At 47.1% G+C, this 25,116-nt stretch overlaps 1 protein-coding gene across 1 annotated transcript in view; it reads right to left on the reverse strand.

Annotated features, from left to right (window-relative positions):
* The window catches only part of ASIP (agouti signaling protein), a 45,382-nt gene that overhangs the window by 4,584 nt on the left and 15,682 nt on the right, over positions 1–25,116 (reverse strand). The window contains exons 2-4 of the mRNA XM_034787345.1: positions 23,241–23,308; positions 20,525–20,679; positions 7,917–7,978 (exon numbers count right to left, since the gene is read on the reverse strand). Coding sequence (XP_034643236.1) covers positions 7,917–7,978; positions 20,525–20,678 — 216 coding nt within the window. The 5' untranslated portion in view covers position 20,679; positions 23,241–23,308. The remainder of the gene's footprint in view (positions 1–7,916; positions 7,979–20,524; positions 20,680–23,240; positions 23,309–25,116) is intronic.

A 25,116-nucleotide genomic window follows, 5' to 3' on the forward strand; every position in this document is an offset into this window, starting at 1 on the left:
GAATCCTTTCCAGAGGGTGGCCAAGGTTAAAAGGGCGGCTCTAAACCAAGAGAGCCCAAAGCACAGACCTCCAGACTGGAGCGCTGGGAGAAGACCACAGCCCAGTTGGAACCCCAGAGGTATGGGGGTGGGGAAAGGGCACAGGCCGCATAAACCTTCCCACATGCGAACAGCGAGTGCCATCAAGCACCCCCGACCTAAGGGGGGGCGTGAAACTGGAGGGGCCTGGTGTAATTCCCACCAAGGAATGGGAGGGATGCGGGGGCATCCATGGGAACGGGGGTAGGTTCGAACTTCCCCGGGTCACTGGCTAAAGTGACCCTGCTCAGTTCGGTCTCGAAGGGGGGAGAGATGTGACGAACTGGGTCTGTTCTTACTGGGGTGTGTGAATGCTGACAGGGGAGTGTGGCTAGGATGGTCTGCATCGGGGGATGGGAATCTGCCCGAGGGAACATACCTGAGCTTGTAACATGAGAACCCAGGAAGGGGTTGAAGGCCGTGTGACTCCGGGGCCCGGGAAACTGAAAAGGCTGTGGGAGGGGTGGCTGAAGGCAGAGTGCTGGAAGCAGGCTGGAGAGATGGCTGGGAGGCAGAGATGGCTCTGACCCCCCCAAAGGGGGGTGGGCTGGGATGCCCTGGGACCCCAAGCTGGACTTAACTGAGGGGGTCCCTGTTGTCTGTGCCTGCAAGACCTGTCTGGGACTGTATTCCCGTCATCCAAATAAACCTTCTGCTTTACTGGCTGGCTGAGAGTCATGGTGAATCGCAGGAAGCCGGGGGTGCAGGGCCCTGAGTCCCCCAATACTCCGTGACAGTGAGCAAACAAAATCTCTTGCAAATCTTCTAGCCTACTTGTGGAGATATTTTGCAAATACAGCTCCTCTTGTCTATGAGTCAATACAAGCAGAATCTTTCTGTCCCAGCATGCAAAAGGGGGAGGCATCTGGGACCCCAAAGCTCCAGGTACATAACGAGCCGCATTCCCATTATTAACCCTCAATTTTTTTCAGAGGGCTAAGACTGAGGGTAAAATTTTCAGAAGCGCCTAAGTAATTTAGGAGCTTAAATCCTATTTACTCTGGCAGAGGTGTCCCTAAGGGGGTGCAGGGCCCTGGACATAAGCACCAAGTTTCTAATCTGCCGGGAGGGGTGGGGGGAATGCTCCTGCCGGCTCTGCCTAGGCCCCGTCCCCGCCTAGGCCCTGCCCCCACTCCACCCCTTCCCGTAAGGTCCAATCCCCACCCTGCTTCTTCCCACCTCCGCTCCATACCTGCCCCCACTCCGCCTCTTCCTGCCCCTGCCCTGCCTCGTCCCTGCTCAGTTCTGCCCCTCCCCCGAGCGCACTGTGCCCTCGTTCCTCTCCCCTCCCCCCCAGCAGCTCCTGACGCCGCAAAACATCTGATCTGTGGCAGGCGTTAGGCGCTGAGAGGGATGGAGAGGTGCTGATTGGCGGGTCCTGCTAGTGGGCAGGAGGTGCTGGGGGGGAAGGAGGGAGAGGTCTGGTAGGGGGACTCCTCCTCACCTCCCCCCGCCCGCCTGCCTGCCTGCCACTTTTCCCAGTTCGCCTCTTTACCATGCTCGCCCGCCCACCTCACTTCCCTGCCCGCCTCCTCACGATTTTATCAAAGCGTGGGGCGCCCTGAAGCATGGGGCCTGGGGCGATCGCCCAAGGGACAGCTCTGACTCTGGAAGGCAAATGGAGCTGCATGTGAAAATGGAACTCCGCAAATTGTGATTTTTAGGAGGAAAAAGACTTAACTGACAGAGTTAAATCACAAGAATTCACCAACAAGCTCCTGAGGAGAAGTTCCAAGGGGGAGGGACCAGGCAGGCCACTACCCACAAAAACAGAAGGAAAAGCAAATAGCTTCATTCTGGCTGAGGGCCTCTATGCCAAGAAAAGCCATCATGCCTGCTAACGAGGCCTGTCCTTTCTCTGCCCTGCTCCTGGCTACCACTGAGATGTAGGTATCCAGCAATGTCCAACATTTAAGACTTGACATTTACAAGCAAGGAACCTCTAGCCAAGCAGCAAGTCCATCAACGTTAATCAGCTGCAATGAGAAAACCACTGGCTAATCTTTTCAACCACGGACGAGCTGCCTGAGACGCCTCGCCTTCGGCATTCTCGCACTTGCTTTTTTCACTCTAGGTGGCGATTGTGTGTGCACATGCATGTGCGAGAGCATGTGTGCAATGACTGCATAGAATTTATCTGAGAATGACACCTCTCAAATAGTCCCCTAAATATCTAAACCAGCCCTAGGTTCAACAATCTTGCCGGCTGAAAGAATACATCCCTATGTATTTTATGGATTAGGAGTTGTATATTGAAACCACGCTATTTTTAGCTACATTCTTGTTTGCTAGTTGAAATTAACAAGTGTTGACAGTCTGAAATTTACTGAATGCTTTATGTTGTGGGGCAGAGCTTAATTCCTAATCACTTGCAATTTGGGCAGGCTACCTTAATTGGCAATAGAGCTGTAGTCTCAACATTTACTTTAACCTATGAGTGGTTTGAGCCACTGCTTAATTGGCTTGCTGCGTTAGTTATGAAAGTAAAAAAATTCCTGGAGCCCTAAGTGAAAGATAAATACCCTCGAACTGTTAGCGGTATAGGGGCGATCCTACGCAGCTGCGCATTTCTGATTCCTTCCAGAGGAGAGTCAAAGGTTCACTAGCCTGTTTATTGTTAATATCCTAATAGCTAACATCCTCTCCCATGCATTTTTCATTAAAAATAATCCTTTGTAAGGGCCTGATCTTGAGAGATGCTGAGCACATGCCCCGGACTAAGTGGCAGCGGCTCAGCTTGTCTAAGGATATGGCTCTAATTTTGGATGTGAATTTTATACCTCGCTGAAAACCTTTGGGCACATCAGTGCAGACACAGAACTAAGTTTACACATGCTAATTGGCTGTTGGCAGAGATAGGCCAAGGAGGAGCTATTCCAATCTGGATTAGGGTTAGGCTATGGTTCACAGTTGGAGATTATATCAGAGTTAGGGTTTAGTTTAGGATCTGAGGTAGGGCTGTCGATTAATAGCAGTAAACGCATGCGATTAACTCAAAAAAATTAATCACGATTAATCACGCTGTTAAACAATAGAATACCAATTTAAATGTATTCAATATTTGTGGATGTTTTTCTACATTTTCAAATATATTGATTTCTATTACAACACAGAATACAAAGTAGACAGTGCTTACTTTATATTATTTTTTATTTCAAATATTTGCACTGTAAAAAGATAAACAAAAGAAATAGTATTTTTCAGGTTTCAGAGTAGCAGCCGTGTTAGTCTGTATCCGCAAAAAGAACAGGAGTACTTGTAGCATCTTAGAGACTAACAAATTTATTAGAGCATAAGCTTTCGTGGACTACAGCCCACTTCTTCGGATGCATATAGAGTGGAATAAATATTGAGGAGATATATATACACACATACAGAGAGCATAAACTGGTGGGAGTTGTGTATTCTCACACTTCTTATCAAACTGTCTGTACTGGGCTATCTTGATTATCACTTCAAAAGTTTTTTTTCTCTTATTTAATTGGCCTCTCAGAGTTGGTAAGACAAACTCCCACCTGTTTATGCTCTCTGTATGTGTGTATATATATCTCCTCAATATTTATTCCACTCTATATGCATCCGAAGAAGTGGGCTGTAGTCCACGAAAGCTTATGCTCTAATAAATTTGTTAGTCTCTAAGGTGCCACAAGTACTCCTGTTCTTTTTGCAGTATTTTTCAGTTCACTCACACAAATACTGTAGTGCAATCTTTTTATCATGAAAATGTAACTTACAAATGTAAGATTTTTTTGGTTACATAACTGCCCTCAAAAACAAAACAATGTAAAACTTCAGACCCTACAAGTCCACTTAGTCCTACTTCTTGTTCAGCCAATTGCTAAGACAAACAAGTTTGTTTACATTTACGGGAGATACTGCTGACTGCTTCTTATTTACAATGTCACCTGAAAGTGAAAGAGGCGTTTGCATGGCTCTTTTGTAGCCAGCATTGGAAGTTATGTGCCAGATAGGCCAAACATTTGTGTGCCCATTCATGCTTCAGCCACCATTTCAGAGGACATGCTTCCATGCTGATGGTGCTCGTTAAAAAAATAATGCATTAATTAAACTTGGGACTGACCTCCTTGGGTGAGAATTGTATGTCTCCTGTTCTGTTTTACCCGCATTCTGCCATATATTTCATATTATAGCAATCTTGGATGATGACCCAGCACACGTTCGTTTTAAGAACACTTTCACAGCAGATTTGACAAAACACAAAGACGGTACCAATGTGAGAGTTCTAAAGATAGGTACAGCACTCAACCCAAGGTTTAAGAATCTGAAGTGCCTTCCAAAATCTGAGAGGGACAAGGGTGTGGAGCATGCTTTCAGAAGTCTTAAAAGAGCAACACTCCGATGCGGAAAATACAGAACCTGAACCACCAAAAAAGAAAATTAACTTTCTGCTGGTGGCATCTGACTCAGATGATGAAAATGAACACGTATTGGTCTGCACTGCTTTGGATCGTTATCAAGCAGAACCCCTTATTAGCATGGACGCATGTCCTCTGGAATAGTGGTTGAAGCATGAAGGGACATATGAATCTTTAGCGCATCTGGCACATAAATATCTTGCAACGCCGGCTACAATAGTGCCATGCAAAGACCTGTTCTCACTTTCAGGTGACATTGTAAACAAAAAGCGGGCAGCATTATCTCCTGCAAATTGTAACCAAACTTGTTTCTCTGAGCGATTGGCTGAGCAAGGAATAGGACTAAGTGGACTTGTAGGCTTGTTTTACATTGTTTTATTTTTGAACTCAGGTTTTTTTTGGTACATAATTCTATATTTGTAAGTTCAACTTACATGATAAAGACATTGCACTACAATACTTGTATTAGATGAATTGAAAAATATTATTTCTTTTGGTTTTTACAGTGCAAATACTTGTAATCAAAAATAAATATAAAGTGAGCACTGTACACTTTGTATTCTGTGTTGTAATTGAAATCAATCTATTTGAAAATGTAGAAAACATCCAAAATATTTAAATAAATGGTGTTCTATTATTATTTAACAGCGTGATTAATCACGATTAATTGTACGATTAAAAAAATTAATTGTGAATCGTACAATTAATCGTGATTAATTTTTTAATTGCTTGACAGCCCTAACTTGAAGGCTTCAGAACTTCCACCTCTGGGAGAAAAAGTCCTGCAAGATTTTGGCCAACTCAGAACTTTTTTTGTATCTGTCCAGAAGCCAACATAATTATGGCTGATTCAAATCCGAGTATTTGAATGTGATCCCATCCCACAAAACTCTGAAGGGTTCTGGTCCAAGATCCTATTTTTGGTCAGTGGCTAGCTGTGAGAAGCACTTGCTAATTTTGGAGGCACCTTAATGGAGCCACTGAACATTTGGGTTACAGCAGCCAGGATTTGGGGGTGGTTTGTGTGAGGAGAGGTATGAGATTTCTGGGCTGGGATAAGGGATTGGCTAAAATCCTATTCTTGTTGTTAAAATAAATATCATTTACGTTTTACCACAGGCTGTAACAGAACAGCTGAAACATGCTTCTGATGCAGGGGTTATTCAAACACAGGTTCCTGTTAAAGCATTTAGCCATGAGTAGTGATATCTCTATACCTTTCCTTATCATGGATTTTTTGACAGATTTACATGAAATTCCCTCCACTGCTCTATTGTGCCAATTAGACCCCTGTATTAGACTAACTGCCCTTCCTTTTGTCCTACCCGCTTTTTATCCAATGAGTTGGTCATGTGGCTCTGGAAGTCTCTCCTACTCTTTCTTAAGTTTCCAGCGCTTCTTGGTTTCATTTTGGAACACATCCTTTTAGGGCACCATTCAGCTCCTTTTTTTAAAAAGAGGGTTTTTTTTAAACCATTTTAATTAATTTACCCTTTAGGAATCCTTAAAAATAAATTAATAAATATAGATTTCATGCCTTTCTAATTTTTAGAGGAAAATATGCATTTTATTCCAGTTAGTTTCTAACCCTGGCCTTTTGTGGAAATATGCATGGAAGCGTATTAAAATGTAAATTAAAGCTATAATACCTATCAAAAGGGGGCATGCATGTACATTTCTTTATCAAACTGGTGTAAAGTTTAACATTTAATAAAGGAAAGAAAAATACACTAAACATTATTGAGAAGATTTTGTTCGTCTGTTTTTTTGAATGCTATGCAATTCACTTAGACAAAGCTTTACTAAAATTAACAATCCTCTTATACAGCTTAAGCCAATTGATGCTAATTTACAATTAATATAAAAAATGATGAAGACATACATTGCTTTTATAAATGGAATAAAGGAAATTGGAATAAAGGTTAGGCATATAACCAGGGCCGGCTCTAGGCACCAGCCCACCAAGCATGTGCTTGGGGCGGCACCTGGAGGGGGGAGGCCCGGCGCCATGCTCTGGCCCGAGAGCGGGGCCACGATTGGGCTTGCCACCCTCCCCGCGGCGCTCCGGCCAGGCTCCCCGCCCTCCTCCGGGCGCTCCGGCCGCCAGGGAGAGCGGAGCCCCGGCCGTGCTCGCTGCCCTCCCCTGGTGCTCTGGCCGCCGGGGAGAGCGGAGCCCCGGCCGGGCTCCCCGCCCTCCTCCTGGCGCTCTGGCCGGTCAGGGAAAGCGGGCCCGCGGCCGGGCTTGGTGCCCTCCCCTGCCACGCTCCCCGCCGGGGTCGGGGGGCGGCGGGAGGCTTTTTTGCCTGGGGCGGCAAAAGAGCCAGAGCCGGCCCTGCATATAACTCTGTTAGGGTGTGTCCAGGCCCGCCAAGAGCAATTCCGGGCCCCAGGGCAGAACAATCAAGGGGCCTGCTGGGTGTGCTCTTCTGGCACTGCCAGGGCTTTCACATGTCCACCCTGGGCATGCCTAGGAGCCCTGTGGTCCACCTGGGCGATTTAAAAGGGCCCAGGGGCACCCGAGCCCCTTTAAATCGCCTGGGCCCCTGGGCAATTGCCCCCTTTGTCGTCGTCATCCTCTCTCCTCTCCTGTCGTCGGGCATGGGTGTGTCTACCAGTTTTTAAAGACAAATGCTAAAGGAATTGTGTACAAAAAGGAAGTTTGATTCCTGGTCCAGAAATGAAATAAATAAATAAGGCTAACTGTTACATTTACATAGGTTTTCTAAAAATTTTGATAAAGAAATCTACATGCATGCTTCTTCGGATGGTGTTTTAACAATACCAGTATTATACACTAATATGCTGCAATGTATAATTCCATAAAATGGGGTTAGAAAACCCTTTCAGATTGGCTCAGGAAAACATGATTTAGTTTAAGATTCATATGATTCCACAAAAGGTCATGTGGTCGGTAATGACCTTCTGATTGGCTCAACCAATCAGCGTTCGTTAAAAGCTCCCAGAACCAGGCTTTCTGCCTTTTGACTTGTGATGATTGGTCTGGTAAGCTGCTTTTTTCTTTTCTCTGCCTTTTTTCTTTTATATCTATATATTTTTAAGCTTTCTTGGACATCTTGAAAAGGGGGCTGCCGAACAACGGTGCACCACACACATGTAATTAACTGTAAGTTTACATTTTCTCTCTCTGTTAATATTTTGTAGCTTTTGTGCCATGATTTAATTTTTCTAAACTTGTGCTAAATGCACAATATTTTTTCTCTAAAACCGCTGAAAAGTTATGAAATAATATATTAACCCTTCTCCTTTATTCTGTGTTAAGTCTTTTTGCATTTATGTAATTTACTTAGAATTGTACTAGTTATTTTGTACAATTATTGAATTGACTTTATTTTAGTACTGGCAGGAGCCCTGGAAATCTATCAAAAACATACAGTGAGGAAAAGTATAGAGTTATTACTTCTGTCATAATAAGCTTACAATGTTAAGAGAATAGTCACGCACCTTGGATTCTTTCTTCTTCTCTGCCTCTTTCCTGCTTACTTTCCGGGATGTTTTGGTTAATTCTTCAAAGAGAAAATAAAACAGCATGGAGTTAAGTGTGTATTTACTGTGAAGCATATGTGATTGTTTAATTTAGATATAGAACACTGTTTTTGTGCTGATGTCTTTACTGATAAGAAATAAAGTAGCTTCACTAACTTATCTTCTCGGAGCACAGTGTTTGTAAACTCAGGAAGCCCTTCTGTAGGAGCCATCCTTATATAAACATAGTGGGTCTGAGGCCATGTCTATACTACAAACTGTGATCGACGCAAGTTATATCAGCATATGGTGCCAGTCAGTATATCGCTTGTGTGCATGCATATCTGGCCAGTTATGTCAGCGCAGCATGTACTCACCAAGTGTGTTTGTCAATGCACCATGGCTATGTATCCCAGTGTGCAACTCGCCATCATTTGGTGCACTGTCTTTTGGAAAATTTTTGCAGTGCATGGTGGGACAGAAACTAGGCATACAAGGGTGATTGAGAGCTAGGGGTCGTCCCCATCATGCACTTTCTCCATCCCATAGTGCCATCCATAGCCCATAATTTTTGCACCTTTTTTAAAAGTCCCACAAACTTGCATGACATTTTTGCTGGCAACCATTTCTGACTGAAGCTTGGATCCCGCACAGCTCTGCACTATTGTCATGAGCTCTGCAAACACAGGGTGAATGAGCCCCCAGTACGTGCAGAGCCGCAAGAAGAGAACCACAGCGATGGGGAACATAACTGGGGAACATGATCATTTTGTGGAGGACAGATTGCTGTTCCAGGTTGTCAGTGGTGGTCATGGAGCAGCTGCAGGTGGTAGAGTGCCATGCCTGGGCCTGCGAAATGAGAACTGCCTGGTGGGATCGCATTGTAATGCAAGTTTGTGATGATGAGCAGTGGCTGCAAGAATTTTTGGATGAGAAGAGTCACATTCCTGGATCTGTGTGTCAAGCTCGCCCCAGCTCACCATGATGAGAGCTACTCTAACCGCACAGAATGGAATGGCAACACTGGATTGCTACTGGTCAGAGGGAAATCATTTTGGAGTTTGAAAATCCACGGTGGTGTCTGTTATCATGCATGTCTGCAGGCCATTAAGCATCTCCTGCTACGTGGAATTGTGACTCTCAGTAATGTGCAGGACACAAAGCATGGATTTACAGCAATGGGGTTCCCAAACAGCAGCAGTGTGATAGATGTCTTGCATGCACATCCCTATTTTGGCCTCAATCCACCTTGCCTGTCAACAGAAAGTGTGACTTTTCTATGGTTATGCAACCATTGTTGGATCACTGGGAAGCTTCCCCGATATCAGTGTGAGCTGGTCACGGAAGATGCATGTCACTTGCATTTTTAAGAACACGGGACTGTTCAGAATGGTGCAAGCCAGGACATTCCTTCCAGACTGGTGGATTACCATTGGTGATGTTGAAATGCCCGTAGTGATTCTGGGCGGATCTAGCCTATCCCTTGCTCCCTAAGCTCATGAAGTCATACAGGGGCCAGCTCGACAGTACCGAGGAAACATTCAATGACAGTTGAATGTGCTTTCAGTAGCTTGAAGGGCCGCTGGTGGTGTTTACTGACAAGATTGGATCTCAGTGAGAAAAATATCCCAATGGCTATAGCTGCCTGTTGTATCTTGCATAATATCTGTGAGGCAAAGGGGGACAAGTTGCCTCCGGTGTGGAAGGCAGAGGTGGGGTGGCTGTCTGCTGACTTTGAACAGCCAGACACAAGGTCCATTAGAAGAGCTCAGTGTGAAGTTATGTGGCTTAGGGAAGAGCATTTTAAGAGTCAATCAACAGTAATGTGGTGTGGTGGATTGCATTCTACCTGGCTCTGAAGTCTGGGGGCCTCTCAGGAATTGTGTGGTGCTTGGTGTACATTGATGAATATAACACTGTCTGTTAATGCAGCTATTAGTGTTGTGATGCTTGCTGAACATTAATAATTATTACACTGTTTGTCACTGGCCCTATGAGTTCTCTTGCCCTGTACAATAACTAATAGTTGCTTTCAATACTGTTAGGCATTGTGCGGCATATGTGGTGTAATAATGATGATGAATTAATTTCCAAAAAATAGAATTGTATTGAGTACCAAAAGCAATGCAAAAATATGTGCAATTTAAAAGAAAATGTAATAATTTATTTGAGTAGTTTTTATTTATTTATTAATAAATAAGAACAGAACTTAACAAGGGAAAGAACATTCATGTCAATTTCAGTCCATTTATGCTACAGGCACAGCAACCGTGGCTCTCACAGGGCATGTATGCAGGGCTGGCTCCAGGCACCAGCTTACCAAGCAGGTGCTTGGGGCGGCCACTTCGGAGAGGGGCGGCACGTCCAGCTGTTCGGTGGCAATTCGGTGGACGGTCCCTCACTCCTGCTCGGAGTGAAGGACCTCCCGCCAAATTGCTGCCGCAGATCGCTATCGCAACTTTTTTTTGTTTTTTTTGTTTGGCTGCTTGGGGCAGCCAAAACCCTGGAGCCGGCCCTGCATGTATGTGAAATTGTGATTGTCCTTACTGTTGCCCAGAGTGCAGTAGTAGGGGTACAGATGCAGCCATGAAGAATATTAGGGGGTGTAGAGAGATGCTATGGCAGAATTATTGGTTGACTGCAAAGGGAGGGGAGCCTGTGCTTACAGAACTTGCGGGTCAACAAAAGTCTGTAACATCTGTATTTGCTGCTGGAGAAGCCCCATTATGTCCTGGTGCATTTCCCTGTCCTTTTCCTGCTGGGACTCCCGGGCCTTTCTCCTCTCCGCTCTTTCCTTCTCCATAGTGTCTGAAATAGTCATCCTCCAGGCCCTCTGTTCCTGGTCTGATGCAGCATTGGCTTGCAGGATCTCTGAGAACATATCTTGCCTGGGTCCTCTTCTTACTCCTCTGTATCATGGTCAGGCATTCCATGGGTGGGGAGGGGGGAATCCCTTGAGGCCGCAATGGCAGCAGCTGCCAATAAAACACACAGAGGTATCATTGTGTTTATAGTCACAACAGAAAGCGAAAGTTAAGTTTCAGAACTCCCATCCCTTGCTCCCCTAAAGTTTTAAACAAGACTTGCTTATTGACCCTTCAGCCTTGGCGCTCGTCTGCACAGCCCAGCCATGGTACGTATCGCCCAGTAGGGCCATGGTGGGAATGAGGAAGGAATTGTTTGCCTGCATGAAACCTCAGTTTCTGTGGGTACAAGTGAAGGGCACTGGAACTGAGCACTGGCACCATTTCCCACAGGCAGTGTTGATTTTAGCTGGTATCTCCCTCCTGAGGGTAACATAGGCACAGAGAACACAGCTGCTGCTGGTGTCCCACCTGGGCCCATATGCCACTAGTCTGTGTTCTGCAATGGTGCCTGCTGAAGTCATCATGGACTGGCATGGGAAAGTGTCCTACTGCCAAGGAAGAAATAAAGCTTCCCTCTTAGAAGCCGTCATGAGAGGATTGCAGAGTATCTCCTTGAAAGTTTCATTGAGGTCTCTTAGGAGGATTCAAGGGACATCCCTATGTACACAAAAAAATTGGTCCACATCCCCCTCTCACCCCCCGGTCTACTCCTACAGGGGAATGAAAAGCAGATATCAACTCTACTTCTGTCTGTTTTACCGCTACCTCTTCTAGTACAAGTAAATTAATGAAAAGTTGATACCTGTATCCTGGTAAGCTGGAGTCGGGTGCCATCTGTACATTTAAACATTTCCCTGAGATTCCTGCCCCTTCATTGGGCTTGCCCGTGCTTGGCTGCCAGGACTGGCTACTCTGAGGTGGAGCCTCGAACAGGTCCTGGCTTGTTGCATAGCCGGATCCTCCGTCACATGTCCACCACCCTCCTCTTCCTCCTCATTTTCCACAGCAGGGATCTGTGTCTTGGGCTCTTTGGAGGTATCCACAGTGCTCTGTGGGGTGGTGGCGGTGTCTCCGTCAGGTGTGACATGCAGCTTGTTGTAAAAGCAGTTTTGGTTGGCTAGTTCCCAGTACCAAAAGGAAGGGGAAGGGGGAGGGAAGGGAAATCAGGACCCTGAGACTGACAGGAACAATGGGGAGAGGCCAATGCTCCAGGTCAGCCTGATTGACAGGGCAGGCAGCTAATCAGGGAGTCAGGAGGCCGGGGGGGGGGGGGTCCTGTCCTCCGTGTGAACTGGAATTGCCTGGGTCAGACAGAGTGGGGCCGAGGTAAGGAGAAAGCAGAGGCCCAAGCTGAGCTGGGGAGCAGAGGCTAGAGCTGTGCCAGATCCAGAAGCAGGGGCGGTGAGTTATATGGGCCCGTGGTGCCCATGCTCCAGGAATATTCAGGGCCCGGGAGCCCAGCTCCACCATTGTTTGGGGCCGGGTCTCCCCCCCCAGCCCTGCCTGGGCCCCCAGCCACCACTGGCAGCACAGTGGGGCTAAGGCAGCTTCCTGCCCACCCTCGCTCCACGCCACTCCCAGAAGCGGGTGGCATGTCCCTGCAGCCCTGGGGGTGTATGTCTCTGTGCGCTGCCCCCGCCCCGACTCTGCAGCTCCCATTGGCCAGGAACTGTGGCCAGTGGGAGCTGCGGGGGTGGTGCCTGGGGGGCAGCGGCGCGCGGAGACCCCCCAGCACACCCCACCTAGGAGCTGCTGCCATAGAAGTGTGCTGGTCGCTTTTGATAGGGTTACCATATTTTAAAAAAACAAAAAGAGGACACTCCACGGGGCGCCAGCCCTGCCCCAACTCCGCCCCTTCCCCAAAGTCCCCATCCCAACTCTGCCCCCTCTCCTGAACGCTCCGCCCCCTGCTCCTCCCCCGCCCCCCCGCTTCCCACGAATCAAATGTTCGTGGGAAGCCTGAAACAGGCAGGCAGCAGGTAAGCTGGGGCTGGGGCAGTGGCGGGGGGGGCGCGAGGAGGCATGGCCCAGTCTGGCCCCCCCAGCCGAGCGGTTCTGGCCCTGGCATGCCCGGCTTGGCTCGGGCCCTGGGGCGCCGGCCCCGGTTCCAGCCGAGTGGCTCCAGCCCGTCCCAGCCCTGGTGGCTCTGGCCCCGGCCCCGGTGACTCCAGCTCGGCTCGGGCCCTGGGGCACTGGCCCTGGCCGAGTGGCGCCGGCCAGCGGTCGAGCACCCCCAGCCCCAGTCCCAGCGGCTCCGGTCCGGCTCGGCTTGGGCCCCGGTTCTGGCCGAGTGGCTCCGGCCCAGCTCTGGCCGAGCGGCGCCGACTCCGGCCCCAGCGGCTCCAGCCTGGATCCAAGCCCCACGACCCCTCCCTATTTTCTTGGACATGCCCGGCTTTTTGGAATTTCCTCCCAGATGGGGATTTGAGGACCAAAAAGCCGGACATGTCCAGGAAAATCCGGATGTATGGTAACCCTACTTTTGGGAGCTGCCCGAGGTAAGCGCCACACACCCCCTCAGCCCCTCCTGCACCCCAAACCCCAGCCCAGAGCCCGTACCCCACACCCAAACTCCCTCCCAGAGCCCGCATCCTTTACCCCCTCGCACACCCCAACTCCCTGCCCCAGCCCAGAGCCCAAACCCCAAACCCCCTCCCGCACCCAAACTCCCTCCCAGAGCTTGCACCCTGCACCCCCTCCTGAACTCCAACCCCCCCACCCCAGCCCAGAGCCCGCACCCAATCTCCCTCCCAGAGCCTGCACTCCAAACCCCCTCCTGCACAATCTTCCTCCCAGAGCCCACACCCCCTCCTGCACCCCAACCCCCTGCCCCAGCCCATAGCCCACAGCCAGCACCCAAACTCCCTCCCACACCCAATCTCCCTCCCAGAGTCTGCACCCCAAACCCCCTCCCACACCCAAACTCCCTCCCAGAGCCTTAGGCAGGTGGGGGGGGAGGCGAGACTTGGAGCCATTCTGGGCACCACCAAAAATTATACAAACCTCCCGCTTCTGTCCAGAGGGGCCAGAAAAGCAGCCCAGGGAGCAGGTCAGAGCTGGGAGCAGAGTCACAGAAGCAGCCCGCAGAGCAGACCTGTGCTGGGAGCAGAGCTGCAGCAACCAGCACCAGAGGGGCCAGAGATGCAGCCCAGAGAGCTGGAGGCAGAGCAGCAGCAGCAGCCGTGCTGAGGCAAGTGCAGTTGGAGCTGAGGCTAGAGCAGTCCGGAGCCGGGTGCGGTGAGCAGCTGGGGAGAGCAAGGGGGACCTGGGCAGTGGGCCCAGCACAGGGAGATGCCTGCAGCCAAGAGGCTTTGCAGGCCAGACTTGGAGGGGGATCATAACCCTGATGGGGCGGAGGCGACACTGGGAAGAAGGGTCCTGCCACCTAGAGCCTGAGGGCGTGTGGCCACCACCAGAGCAAGTGTCTGACCCACAGCATCCCTGCAGCACAGCCAGAGCCTGAGAAAGAGGCCTGGGACATGTGAGGAACAGACTGAACTTCACTTACATTCCAGAGATGCTGGTTGTGATGCCCCTGTGCCAGAGAGCAGGGTGACGGGTTTTCCTTTAACCTTTCCTGTTTTTTCCTTATTTTTTAAATTGATTGCTGTTTAATAAATTGTATTTGCTTTGAACTGTATGTAATGATCAGTGGGTCAATCATCCAGTGCAGAGAGAGCACCCCAGAGTGGGGGCGCCCTAGCCCCTGCCCTAAGTGACCATGACAAGGTTGGGGGTCGAGCCCCCCAGGAATCCTGGGCGCGCCTTGTTGGGGTTACCAAGACTCAGCAACACAGGAGAGTGGAAGAGGAGCCCTTGAGGTCAGGCAGGCCTGTGGGTAAAAGAAGTGGGAGCAAGGACTCCTTTCACTAGCCCACTTCACTGGGATAGTGTATAAGAGTGGGGGCAAATTAAGGTTGCACGGGCAATCTTATGTCTGGCATTTTCTAATTTATGAGTGCCTGGCTTTGCAACCTCAATGTTCTTATAATGTAAGAATGTTAAATGTTGCATAATTCACATTTGCTGCCTTCAGCCATTTCAACCTCTTAAGCTGGATCTCTTGCTGATACTAACTTCTGCTCTGGTTATCTCTTCTGTAATTCATGCTCCCATAGCTTCTCTTCAGGGAATACACAAAAGGAAGTTTGTTTGGGAGTTGATAGCTTCATAAACTACTCCATGCATGATTAACAGCCCTTCTGAGCTCCTTTTGAAAATGAGAGCCACCTAGTGGATACAAGCCTGAATGACAGACAAAGCTGACAGGTCTAAAGTCACCGCATTCTTCAGAAGTGACACTATAAACTGCCATTGCACAGGGAGGAAGGTGAAACTGTTTAAGCATGTAGTGCCCAAAGACCCCAATCAAGATTGTGGCTTTGTACAAATACAAAGGTTAATTAAAGTGGTTATATTTTCAAAATAAAATACTGGGTGTTTTTACAACATCATATTTTAGGGTTATGAAATATTTCTACAACATGCAAAAGTGCATGATTTTGCTTTAAATATGTGCTGGTCTTGCTACTGCCTGTTCTGATTTAACAGCAAATATGACAAATGTGGACATATTTGTCTGAGTGAAGGATTGTTTCCAGTGTCTGAATAAGTTTATCATGAAACACTGAACAAGTGCCATTAACATTTATTCTGAGAAAATGAACAGTTCTGATACCATATACGCCTGTTTGACTTTTTTTTTCACTTGAATCAGTGTTCAGCTGGAATGACTATTCCTCATATGCTCAGAGCAAATTCCATTCAGTTCTGTAGGGTGTCTGGAACTTACATCTTGCAATTATAAGAAAATAATAATGAATGTTTTGGCTGATGAAATGAAAATCTGGGACATGTCAGGCACCGTGAAAAATTCATCAAATGAAAAAATATGACGGTCCTAGTAAAGTCAGGATGTATACTGTGTATGAGAGGTAACCCTTCCATTGAAAATATAGGTGATCAAGAATGTCATCCACATATTCCAAAATCTGCATGCAAATGGTGGTCCCTTGTGAGCACATTGATTCAATTTGTGTGCAGTCCCAGTAATTGCACATTCAATCAGCACTAACCAAGTCCAACCCTGCTTAGCTTGAGAGATGTGATTTGATACCCAAAGTAGAATCGCTGCAGGCCATTTATGAAAACCCGATATTGCTTGTTGATGAGGACCATCCATAATCAAATCTGTTTTGTAATTTTTCTACTGTAATTGAATTGGGATTTGAGAACAATAGGTCAGTTAAAATATTTTTCTTAACCCATGTCATAACTATAAAGGGAAGGGTAACAGCCCTCCTGTGTACCATACTATAATCCCTCCTGGCCAGAGACACCAAAATCCTTTTACCTGTAAAGGGTTAAGAAGCTCAGGTAACCTGGTTGACACCTGACCCAAAGGACCAATAAGGGAACAAGATACTTTCAAATCTTGGTGTGGGGAAGGCTTTTGTTTGTGCTCTTTGTTTTGGGGGTTGTTCACTCTTGGGACTGAGAGGGACCAGACATCGATCCATGCTCTCCAAATCTTTCTGAACAAGTCTCTCATATTTCAAACTTGTAAGTAAACAGCCAGGCAAGGCGTGTTAGTTTTTATCTTTGTTTTCTCAACTTGTAAATGTACCTTTTGCTAGGGTGTTTACCTCTGTTTGCTGTAACTTTGAACCTAAGGCTAGCGGGGGTCCTCTGGGCCTCCATTTGTGCATAAAAAGTTGGGATAACACTGAGCTCAGACTACATGAGCAATGAAATGTGCAGCCCTCTAAGTATCATCTTTAGGGTTCACAACATACCTCCTGAGGCAGGCATTATTAGTTCCATTTTCCAGACAGGGAAGTGGTGAGGTAACTTGCTCATGGTCACAGAGGGAGTCAGTGGCGGAGCCAGAACAGAATCCTGAGCTCCAGACTCCCAGCCCTTTGCTGTATCAATCAGCACATGCTTGCTCCTCTGTATAGCCCAGCAGCAACAGGATGAGCCCCCCAGATCCTTCCCTGCCAATGTGCCTCAATCCTGACTTGAGAGGACCCAATTCTCCACTGCCCAGCACCCTCTGTAGTAATTTACACTGGTGTAAAGTGAGTGACAAGTGCTATTAAACAATAATGAGCATGATTCACACCCCGTTTGCACTCACTTTGGTTTTATGGCTACACCAGGTTAATAATTCTTAGATTGCAAAGCCCGAAGAGCTATTGTGACCATCTAGCCCAGGGATGGGCAAACTACGGCCCCTCAGGGCTTTGGATCCGGCTCACAGGATTGCCCTCCATGGCGCCACGGGCCCCGTGCTGCTCTCAGAAGTGGCCGGGCTCCACATCCCTGCAGCTCCTGGGCGGGGGAGCAGAGGGCTCCGTGCGTTGCCCTTGCCTCCAGGCATCACCCCCCGCAGCTCCCATTGGCCAGGAATGGGGAACTGCGGCCAATGGGAGCTTTGGGGGAGGTACCTGGAGGCGCAATAAGGGCAGCGCACGCGGAGCCCTCTGCTCCCCCTCCCCCAGGGGCCGCAGTGCTTCCTAGAGCGACACGGGGCCAGGGACAGGATAGGCATGCAGGGAGCCTGCCCTGGCCCCAGTGTGCGCTGCTGCCACCCCGGAGCCGCTTCAGGTAAGCCTGAACCCCTCCTGCACTCTGCCCCCCAACTCCCTGCCCTAAGTCCCCTGCCTGCACCTTGCACCCTTCCTGCACCCCCACTCCCCGCCCTGAGTCCCCTGCTGCACCCTGCAGGACCGGCTTTAGACCGATTCCACCGATTCCCCTGAATTGGGCCCCGCCCCTAAGAGGGCTCCGCCCAGATCGGGCAGTGTCCCTGCCTGAAGCAAAGCTCTGTGGCTCTCCGGGAAGCAGCAGCTGTTGCTGCTAGGCAACGAGAGACGCTGGCCAGCAAGGGGCTGAGGCAGAGGCAGCGGTGGCTGTTGCAGGTCGGGAGCGGGGGAGAACGCACATGTGCTTTGCAGCCTTCCTCTCCCCTCCCGCCAGCACTCACCTGGAGTAGACACCAAGGGGGCTTCCGGTCCAGCGGGAGACAGGAATCTCTGCAGTGTGGACCTCACTCACCTGAGCAGCTGCTGGGGCTCCGGTCAGTGAGTGTTTGACCCTTTGATTTCCCCATAGGTTTGTAATATTGGGTTGGTTTTGTGGTTTTCGGTGGTGTTGCTGTTTGAGGGTGAGTTTGTGCCTGCCTGTGTCTGTTTCAAAACTAAACTCGGGATCATGTAACCCAGGAAGAAAGCCCGGAGCCGGTACTCAATGCTGTGAATTCCAGGTGAGAGAGAGAGGGACGTTTGGAGGAGGAAATCAAATACATCCAGAGGGGAGAATGTGAAAGGTCTGCAACACGTCAGGCTGAGACTTTTATCTCTCCCCCTCCCCTGAGAGAGGGGAAACTGAGGCACGGAGTGATCTGATTCCCCTCCCCAACTTATTTTGCAAAGGAGGGGGACGGGGGCTCCTATCCAAACCAGTTCCCTTCCCATCAACTCTGCTTCCCCTGCGGCAAGACCACTGTAGGGGCTGAATATTTCCATTAAACTCTGGCTCCTTCATTTGCCTTGCAACAATAAAATAGACCGGCTTTGGGGGGGAGGAATATCCCCCCTCAAGCTGTGTGGACATTAAGTTTTTTTGGGGGGGCCACGATAATATTCTGGATCGATCAAACACCCAGCTCAGCTTTCTAGCCATCCAGCAGCTCTAGGGCAGGGAAGGAAGGTGCTCTTGGTGCAGAGTGGTCGCAAAACAGGGGTGAATTTAGCAGTGGGGGTCCAGTTGAAATCTCACCTGATGCAGCCACACAGAATTGCTGGTGGCGCTAGGAGAGGCCAGGAGTGGAAGCAGGTGGCCCGGGGGTGGGGGGACATTTGTCCTCAGTCCTGGGCTCTGGGATGGACTAGGCTGGGTGGGTGGTGGGTTCAGTCTAGTCTTCCAGCCTGTTGCTCTCGCTGGGGTTTGTGGTTTTCATCTGGCTCCACCGTAAAGATCAAACAAGCCCAGTAGAAAAGGGGGGTGAGAGAGGCGGGAAGGGGCTTGTAAGGGGTTAAAGTGACCCATCAATGAAAGAGTAAAACCAGAGTTTGACTGGGTTTCCCCCCAGCCACCACTCCTGCAAACACTGGGCAAGGGGCAGCCCCATCCCCCACCGAGGCTATGGTGAGGGGCAGCAGGGGAGGAAGGAAGCCACATGTGATGGCAGTCCCTTCCCCCCCAGCACCCACCACCCCCTCTCCGGCCCCCAAACTCTGTCCCAGAGGCTGCACCCACCCCTCCGCACTCCCTCCCAGAGCCTGCACCTCTCCACCCATCCTGCACCCCACACCATGCCCCAGCCCGGAGCCTGCACCCAAACTCTGTCCCACCCAGCCCTGGGCAAAGCTCTCCTTGGCTGGCTCCCAGTCCCTCTCCAAGGGTTGCAGCTGTCTGGAAGTGCCTGCCTTCCACACCTTCCTCATTCACACCTCATTCATTCAACAGGTCAATTGATTACAAAGTGGGGGGAAGATCTTATTCTACTTCTAGCAAAAAGACATTTTTCTTTTACCTTAATTATACTACCTTAGGGGCCAGCTATAACATTACCAAGGTTCAATGCAAAGTCATATAAAAGTTATACAAAAATGCATAATGCAGCGATTTATCTACAACTGCACTGATTGACTGCTATGTGCAGTAATATAGTGACCCCTGGGTCTTTGAATGAGGCTTTATACTTGGGGGGGCGGGTGAGCGGCGAGTGGGTGGGCAAGCAGCGGGTGGGTAAAGAGGCAAGCAGTGAGCCAGCAGGGGTTCTAGGGGTGGGCATGGGGGTTTCTGGCAGGGGAGGGAGAAGGTGAAAGGAGGCAAGTGGTGGGTGAGGGACTGACTAGGATGGATGCAGCAAGCCAGCGGGGGGCTAGGGGGTGAAGAGGGGTCTGATGGTGGGGCCGAGCGGGGAAGGGTCAGGCCCTATTTTACTGCTGTGATCTGGTCACCCTATGTGTGCCGTTTCTCCCCCCCCCCCCCCCCCCCCGCCAACCTTACGTTTTCGGCCCACAGCTGTTTCGGCGAGGCGGCGCTGGGGAAGCAGGGTTTGTTTCCGCGGGCCGGGAGGCGCAGGGGAAGAGGGCACAATTTTATATTAATAAGGAAATATTTTATGAATTTTAATAAAATAAACATTATTGAAGAAAATCAGTTGTACAACTATCAAAATATAAATTATTTTCCTAATATGAAAGTGAACATCAGCTAATTAATATATGACACAATGTATGTAATATATAATTTTGTTATTATTTATACAGTCATGGAAAATAAATAATACATGGAAGAAATGAAAGGGTTCTTTTTAAGTGGCTTTTTTTTTTAGTCATCCCTGCTGGGGCCCCGTTGAAACTGTTCGAATTGGGCCCCGCACTTCCTAAAGCCGGCCCTGGCACCCCGCACCCCTCCTGCACATCAACCTCCTTCCCTGAGCCCCCTCATACACTCCACACCCCTCCTGTGCCCCAATCCTTTGCCCTGAACCCCTTCCTGCACACCGCACCCCCTCCCACACTCCCTCCAGCACCCCAACCCCCTGCCCTAGCCCTGCATACAATTTCCGTACTCAGATGTGGCCCACAGCCCAAAAAGTTTGCCCACCCCTTTTCTAGTCAGATGTCAACATGCACCCTCTTAATTTATAACCACGCTGTTTTCTGCAAAGAGCTTCAGCTTGCCACCAAATAGCATTTTACTAACCTACTATAGAGATGGGTGGGAGATCTGGGAGTTTCATTTTGTTGCTGGTTGCCAGATTGGCGTCTCTGTTCTCCTCAAAGATCATGTGTGAATAGGCAGTTGAAAGCAAAATAGAGCAGAGAAATAAAGCAAGGAAGAGGTTCTTATCTTCCATCCTGGGGAGAAAAGAAATTGTGCTTCCATGAACACCAAAATCAGTCACAAATTATAGAGGGTGCAAGGGAAGAGTGGAGAAAAGAGCTTAGAAATGATTTACTATGGAGTGATACAGGTTCACAGACAAAATAGCCTTCAATTTCACAGTATTGCTGTGTTTAATACCTTCATAGAGTAAAATGTTTGGAAGTGTTAAGTTAAATCATACTGTATGTTCTGCAATGAGTTTACAATCACATAACTGCTGCTAAATTAGGCACATGTCAGAATACAAACAAAATTTCATGCTCTAATTGTGGTGAAAGTTTTGGGGTTGCAAAAGATTTTCTAGTGAAACACAGTAAATTCCCAGAAGAATCTCAGACTTGGAAAACATGCTTATTGTTTGCATTTTAGAGTGGATCGCTTCATATATTTGTTGCATTTTGTTGCTAGTAGAGGAACACCTAGGATAGGATGCAAGTTACAATAGAACCTCAGAGTTATGAACGCCACCAGAGTTACGAACTGACCAATCAACCACACCCCTCATTTGGAATCAGAACTACGCAATCAGGCAGCAGCAGAGACCAGCAGAAAACAAACAAACAAACAAACAAACAAACAAAAAAAGGCAAAATTAAACTTAAATTATTAAAAAAATAAAGGGAAAGCAGCATTTTTCTTCAGCCTAGTAGAGTTTCAAAGCTGTATTAAGTCAATGTTCAGTTGTAAACTTTTGAAAGAACAACCATAATGTTTTGTTCAGTTACAAACATTTCAGAGTTACAAACATTCCTGAGGTATTTGAAATTCTGAAGTTCTACTGTATATCCGCTCCAGAAGGGGTTGTTATTGGAGCTAGTGGAAAGTGTTCATATGAAAAAATATGTGACTGAAAACCACCATTTTCTAAAAATCATTTTTTCCCCAAATATTCACTTTTTCAAAACATTGCAACAGAAACTTGCAAAGAAGAAGTTTAGTCTGTTGGTTGTTGTATGAATTTTTTTGTTTGTTTTTTGCGGGGGAGGGTTTTGTTGCTGATTTTGGCTGGTTGACATTAGTCACATGGTGGAATTCATTCAAAATTAATTACCCCCCCCCACCTTGTTTTTGAACATTTCCTATTTTCAGACTGTTCCATATGAGGTCTAACCTGTGCCCTTTATAATGGTACTAACACTTCCCTGTCTCTACTGGAAATACCTCGCTTGATGCATCCTAGGACTGTATTAATCTTTTTAATGGCTGCATCACATTGGTGGCTCATAGCTGTCCTGTGATCAACTCATACACCCAGGTCTTTCACCTCCTCTGTCACTTCCAACTGATATGTCCCCAGTTTACAGCAAAAATTCTTATTGTTAGTCCCTAAATGCATGATCTTAGACATTCCACTATTAAATTTCATCCCACTTCTGTTACTCCAGTTTACAAGGTCATCCAGGTCTTCTTGTATGATATTTCAGTCCTCCTCGGTATTGGCAATACCTCCTAACTTTGTGTCATCCGCAAATTTTATTAGCACACTCCAGCTTTTTGTGCCAAGGTCAGTAATAATAACGTTAGATAAGACTGGTTCCAAGACAGATCCCTGAGGAATTCCATTAATAACTTCCCTCCTGCCTGACAGTTCACCTTTCAGTATGATCCATTGTAGTCTCCCTTTTAATCAGTTCCTTACCCACCTTTCAATTCTCATATTAATCCCCATCATCGCCAATTTAATAATTTCCCATATAGGGTTATATCAAATGCCTTACTGAAATCCAGGTAGATTAGATTTACTGCATTTCCTTTGTTTAAAAAATCACTTGTCTTCTCGAAGAAGGAGATAAGGTTAGTCTGGCATGTTCTACCTTTTTGTAAAACCATGCTGTATTTTATTCCAATTACTGTTAATCTCCATCCTTAACTGCCTCCTCTTTCAAAATTTGTTCCAAGACCTTGCATACAATTGAGGTTAAACTAACAGGCCTGTAGTTTCCTGGATCACGTTTTTCCTCTGTTTTAGAAAGGGAGTAGAGGCTCATGCATTAAGCTCCAGAGATCCCAGGTTTGATCCCAGGCACCGATGACCGGGGCCTGTTGACATTACATCTGGAAATGATATAATATCTAACACCTGTTGGGGATTAGTCCTGCCTTCCTGCAGGGGACTGGACTAGATAAGCCTATCCAGGTCCCTTTGAGTCCTACATTTCTATTGTTCTATATAGCACTTTCATCCCCAACTGCTCCAACACCCATATGGGAATTACTCAATGCACTCCTGAAATGCTGCCACCTCTGGGGTCTTATCTGAAAGGCATACCCCTCCCTCCCAAACTTCGCAATAGACCGGATTAATATTTTGACATCCCACATCCCAGTAGTTCCTCCAGCAGTTCTGACATTCCTTTGTTTGGGCAGCTGGCCCTAGTGAAGTTGAGGGTTGGTTTTACTTTTACTGTGTATTAGCTTTGTGCTGTGTCAGAATAGTTGTAGTCCCACGTTGGAGGCACTGCCAGCCCATGAATTCATTGACGACTGTGTCGGCCAGCACAAAATTCAAAGGAACAAAAAGAGCGAGGCCAACCTTTTCTCGTGATTTGGCTGGAGTAAGCGCAGTTGATCACATCAATAGGGGGACAAAGAAGGCAGAAGCTGTGGATTAAAGGAGAAAAAAAGGTTTCCTCAATATGTCGATTGTAGATAAAATTACCAAGTGTGCACTGCACTTTCATTTATTGACTCAGCTGACATAATCTACCGTGGCCTGTCTTTAAAACATACTGTTGTGCAGTGTCAAATCATTTAGTAACAGCATTAAAAGATTTGAAAAAGGTTCATGCAACAGGTGCCTTTGCAGAGCCCTTAATTTCACCACAGATCATTCATTATAAATCAGAATACATTTTGTCCATGGAAAAACACAAATTATGAACACAAAGGACCAAGTCTTCCAATGTGTATGGAGGGCTTTGTGATACTTGATAGAACCTGCACATCTACCAATGTGATATATGCCATCATGTGCCAGCAATGCCCCTCTGCCATGTACATTGGCCAAACTGGACAGTCTCTATGCAAAAGAATAAATGGACACAAAACTGACATCAGGAATCATAACATTCAAAAACCAGTAGGTGAATACTTCAATCTTTCTGGTCACTCAATAACAGACCTAAAAGTGGCAATTCTTCAACAAAAAACTTCAAAAACAGACTCCAACGTGAAGCTGCAGAACTGGAATTAATTTGCAAACTGGATACCATCAGATTAGGCCTGAATAAAGACTGGGAGTGGTTGGGTCATTACAAAACCTAAACTTAATTTCCCCAATACTAATTTCTCCCTACTGTTTCTCACACCTTCTTGTCAACTGTCTGTAACTGGCCACTCTCTTACCACTTCAAAAGTTATTTTTCCTCCCTTGGTATCCTGCTGTTAATTGATTTATCTTGTTAGACTGACCTCACCTTTGGTAAAGCAACCCCCATCCTTTCATGTGTTTATACCTGCTCCTGTATTTTTCACTTCATGCATCTGATGAAATGGGTTCTAGCCCACAAAAGCTTATGCCCAAATAAATTTGTTAGTCTCTAAGGTGCCACAAGGACTCCTCGTTGTTTTTTTTTTTTTTTTGCTGATACAGACTAACACGGCTGCCACTCTGAAACTTAATACATTTTGGTTTCTTTTTATTTGCCTTCAGATTTTTGAGTGTTTAGGCCACATTGGGATCACATTTTTAAGCACTCTCTGATCATGAAGACTAGGGATTTAATTTTTTTTGTAAATGAAAGCTGAGATGCTCAGGTATTCATACATTTCCAACACTTGGGACTTTAAGGAAAACAAAATTATTGCAAGACTCATGATAAAATGGCAAGAGTTGACAACATTGTGGCTAAACCAGTTTAAGTGCATCTATATTTAGGATTTAAGCAGACTGAATTTAAAACTGGGGTGAGTTCAGAATCAGGCCAAAAGTTGCTAAGTTTAATTGAAGATAAGAGGTACCATCAAAGACATCCTTAAAAATCCCACGCATAAAAAAATATGGAAATCACGAGAAATGATTCCATATATAATTTTGTCACCAACCTAATACTCATTCAGTTCACATACACAGACCATTAAACAGAAAAACTTTAAATGATCAGCACCCAAACTACCTTAAATCTGCCCTTGGATTCGCTTTAGCATTTTGTGACCCAATCTAAACTCCATTGAAATAAATGGTAGTGTTTCCTTTGATTTTAATGGGAGTTTGGGCTGGTCTCTTATTTATCTTTATAACATAAATGTGGATGATGGTGTATGTATGTATGTCTACTATTTATTCTGTGCTAGCAAATTTGATAGTTTGTTATGACATGAATATTTTCTGGTTTAGTTTAATGGTCACAATGTTATGATCCGGCTTAACGGTTATACTTACTCTATGTTTCTACAGTAGCTTTGTCTCT

Source organism: Trachemys scripta, chromosome 12 (genome assembly GCF_013100865.1).
Source record: "Trachemys scripta elegans isolate TJP31775 chromosome 12, CAS_Tse_1.0, whole genome shotgun sequence".
In the NCBI taxonomy this organism is placed as follows: Eukaryota; Metazoa; Chordata; order Testudines; family Emydidae; genus Trachemys; species Trachemys scripta.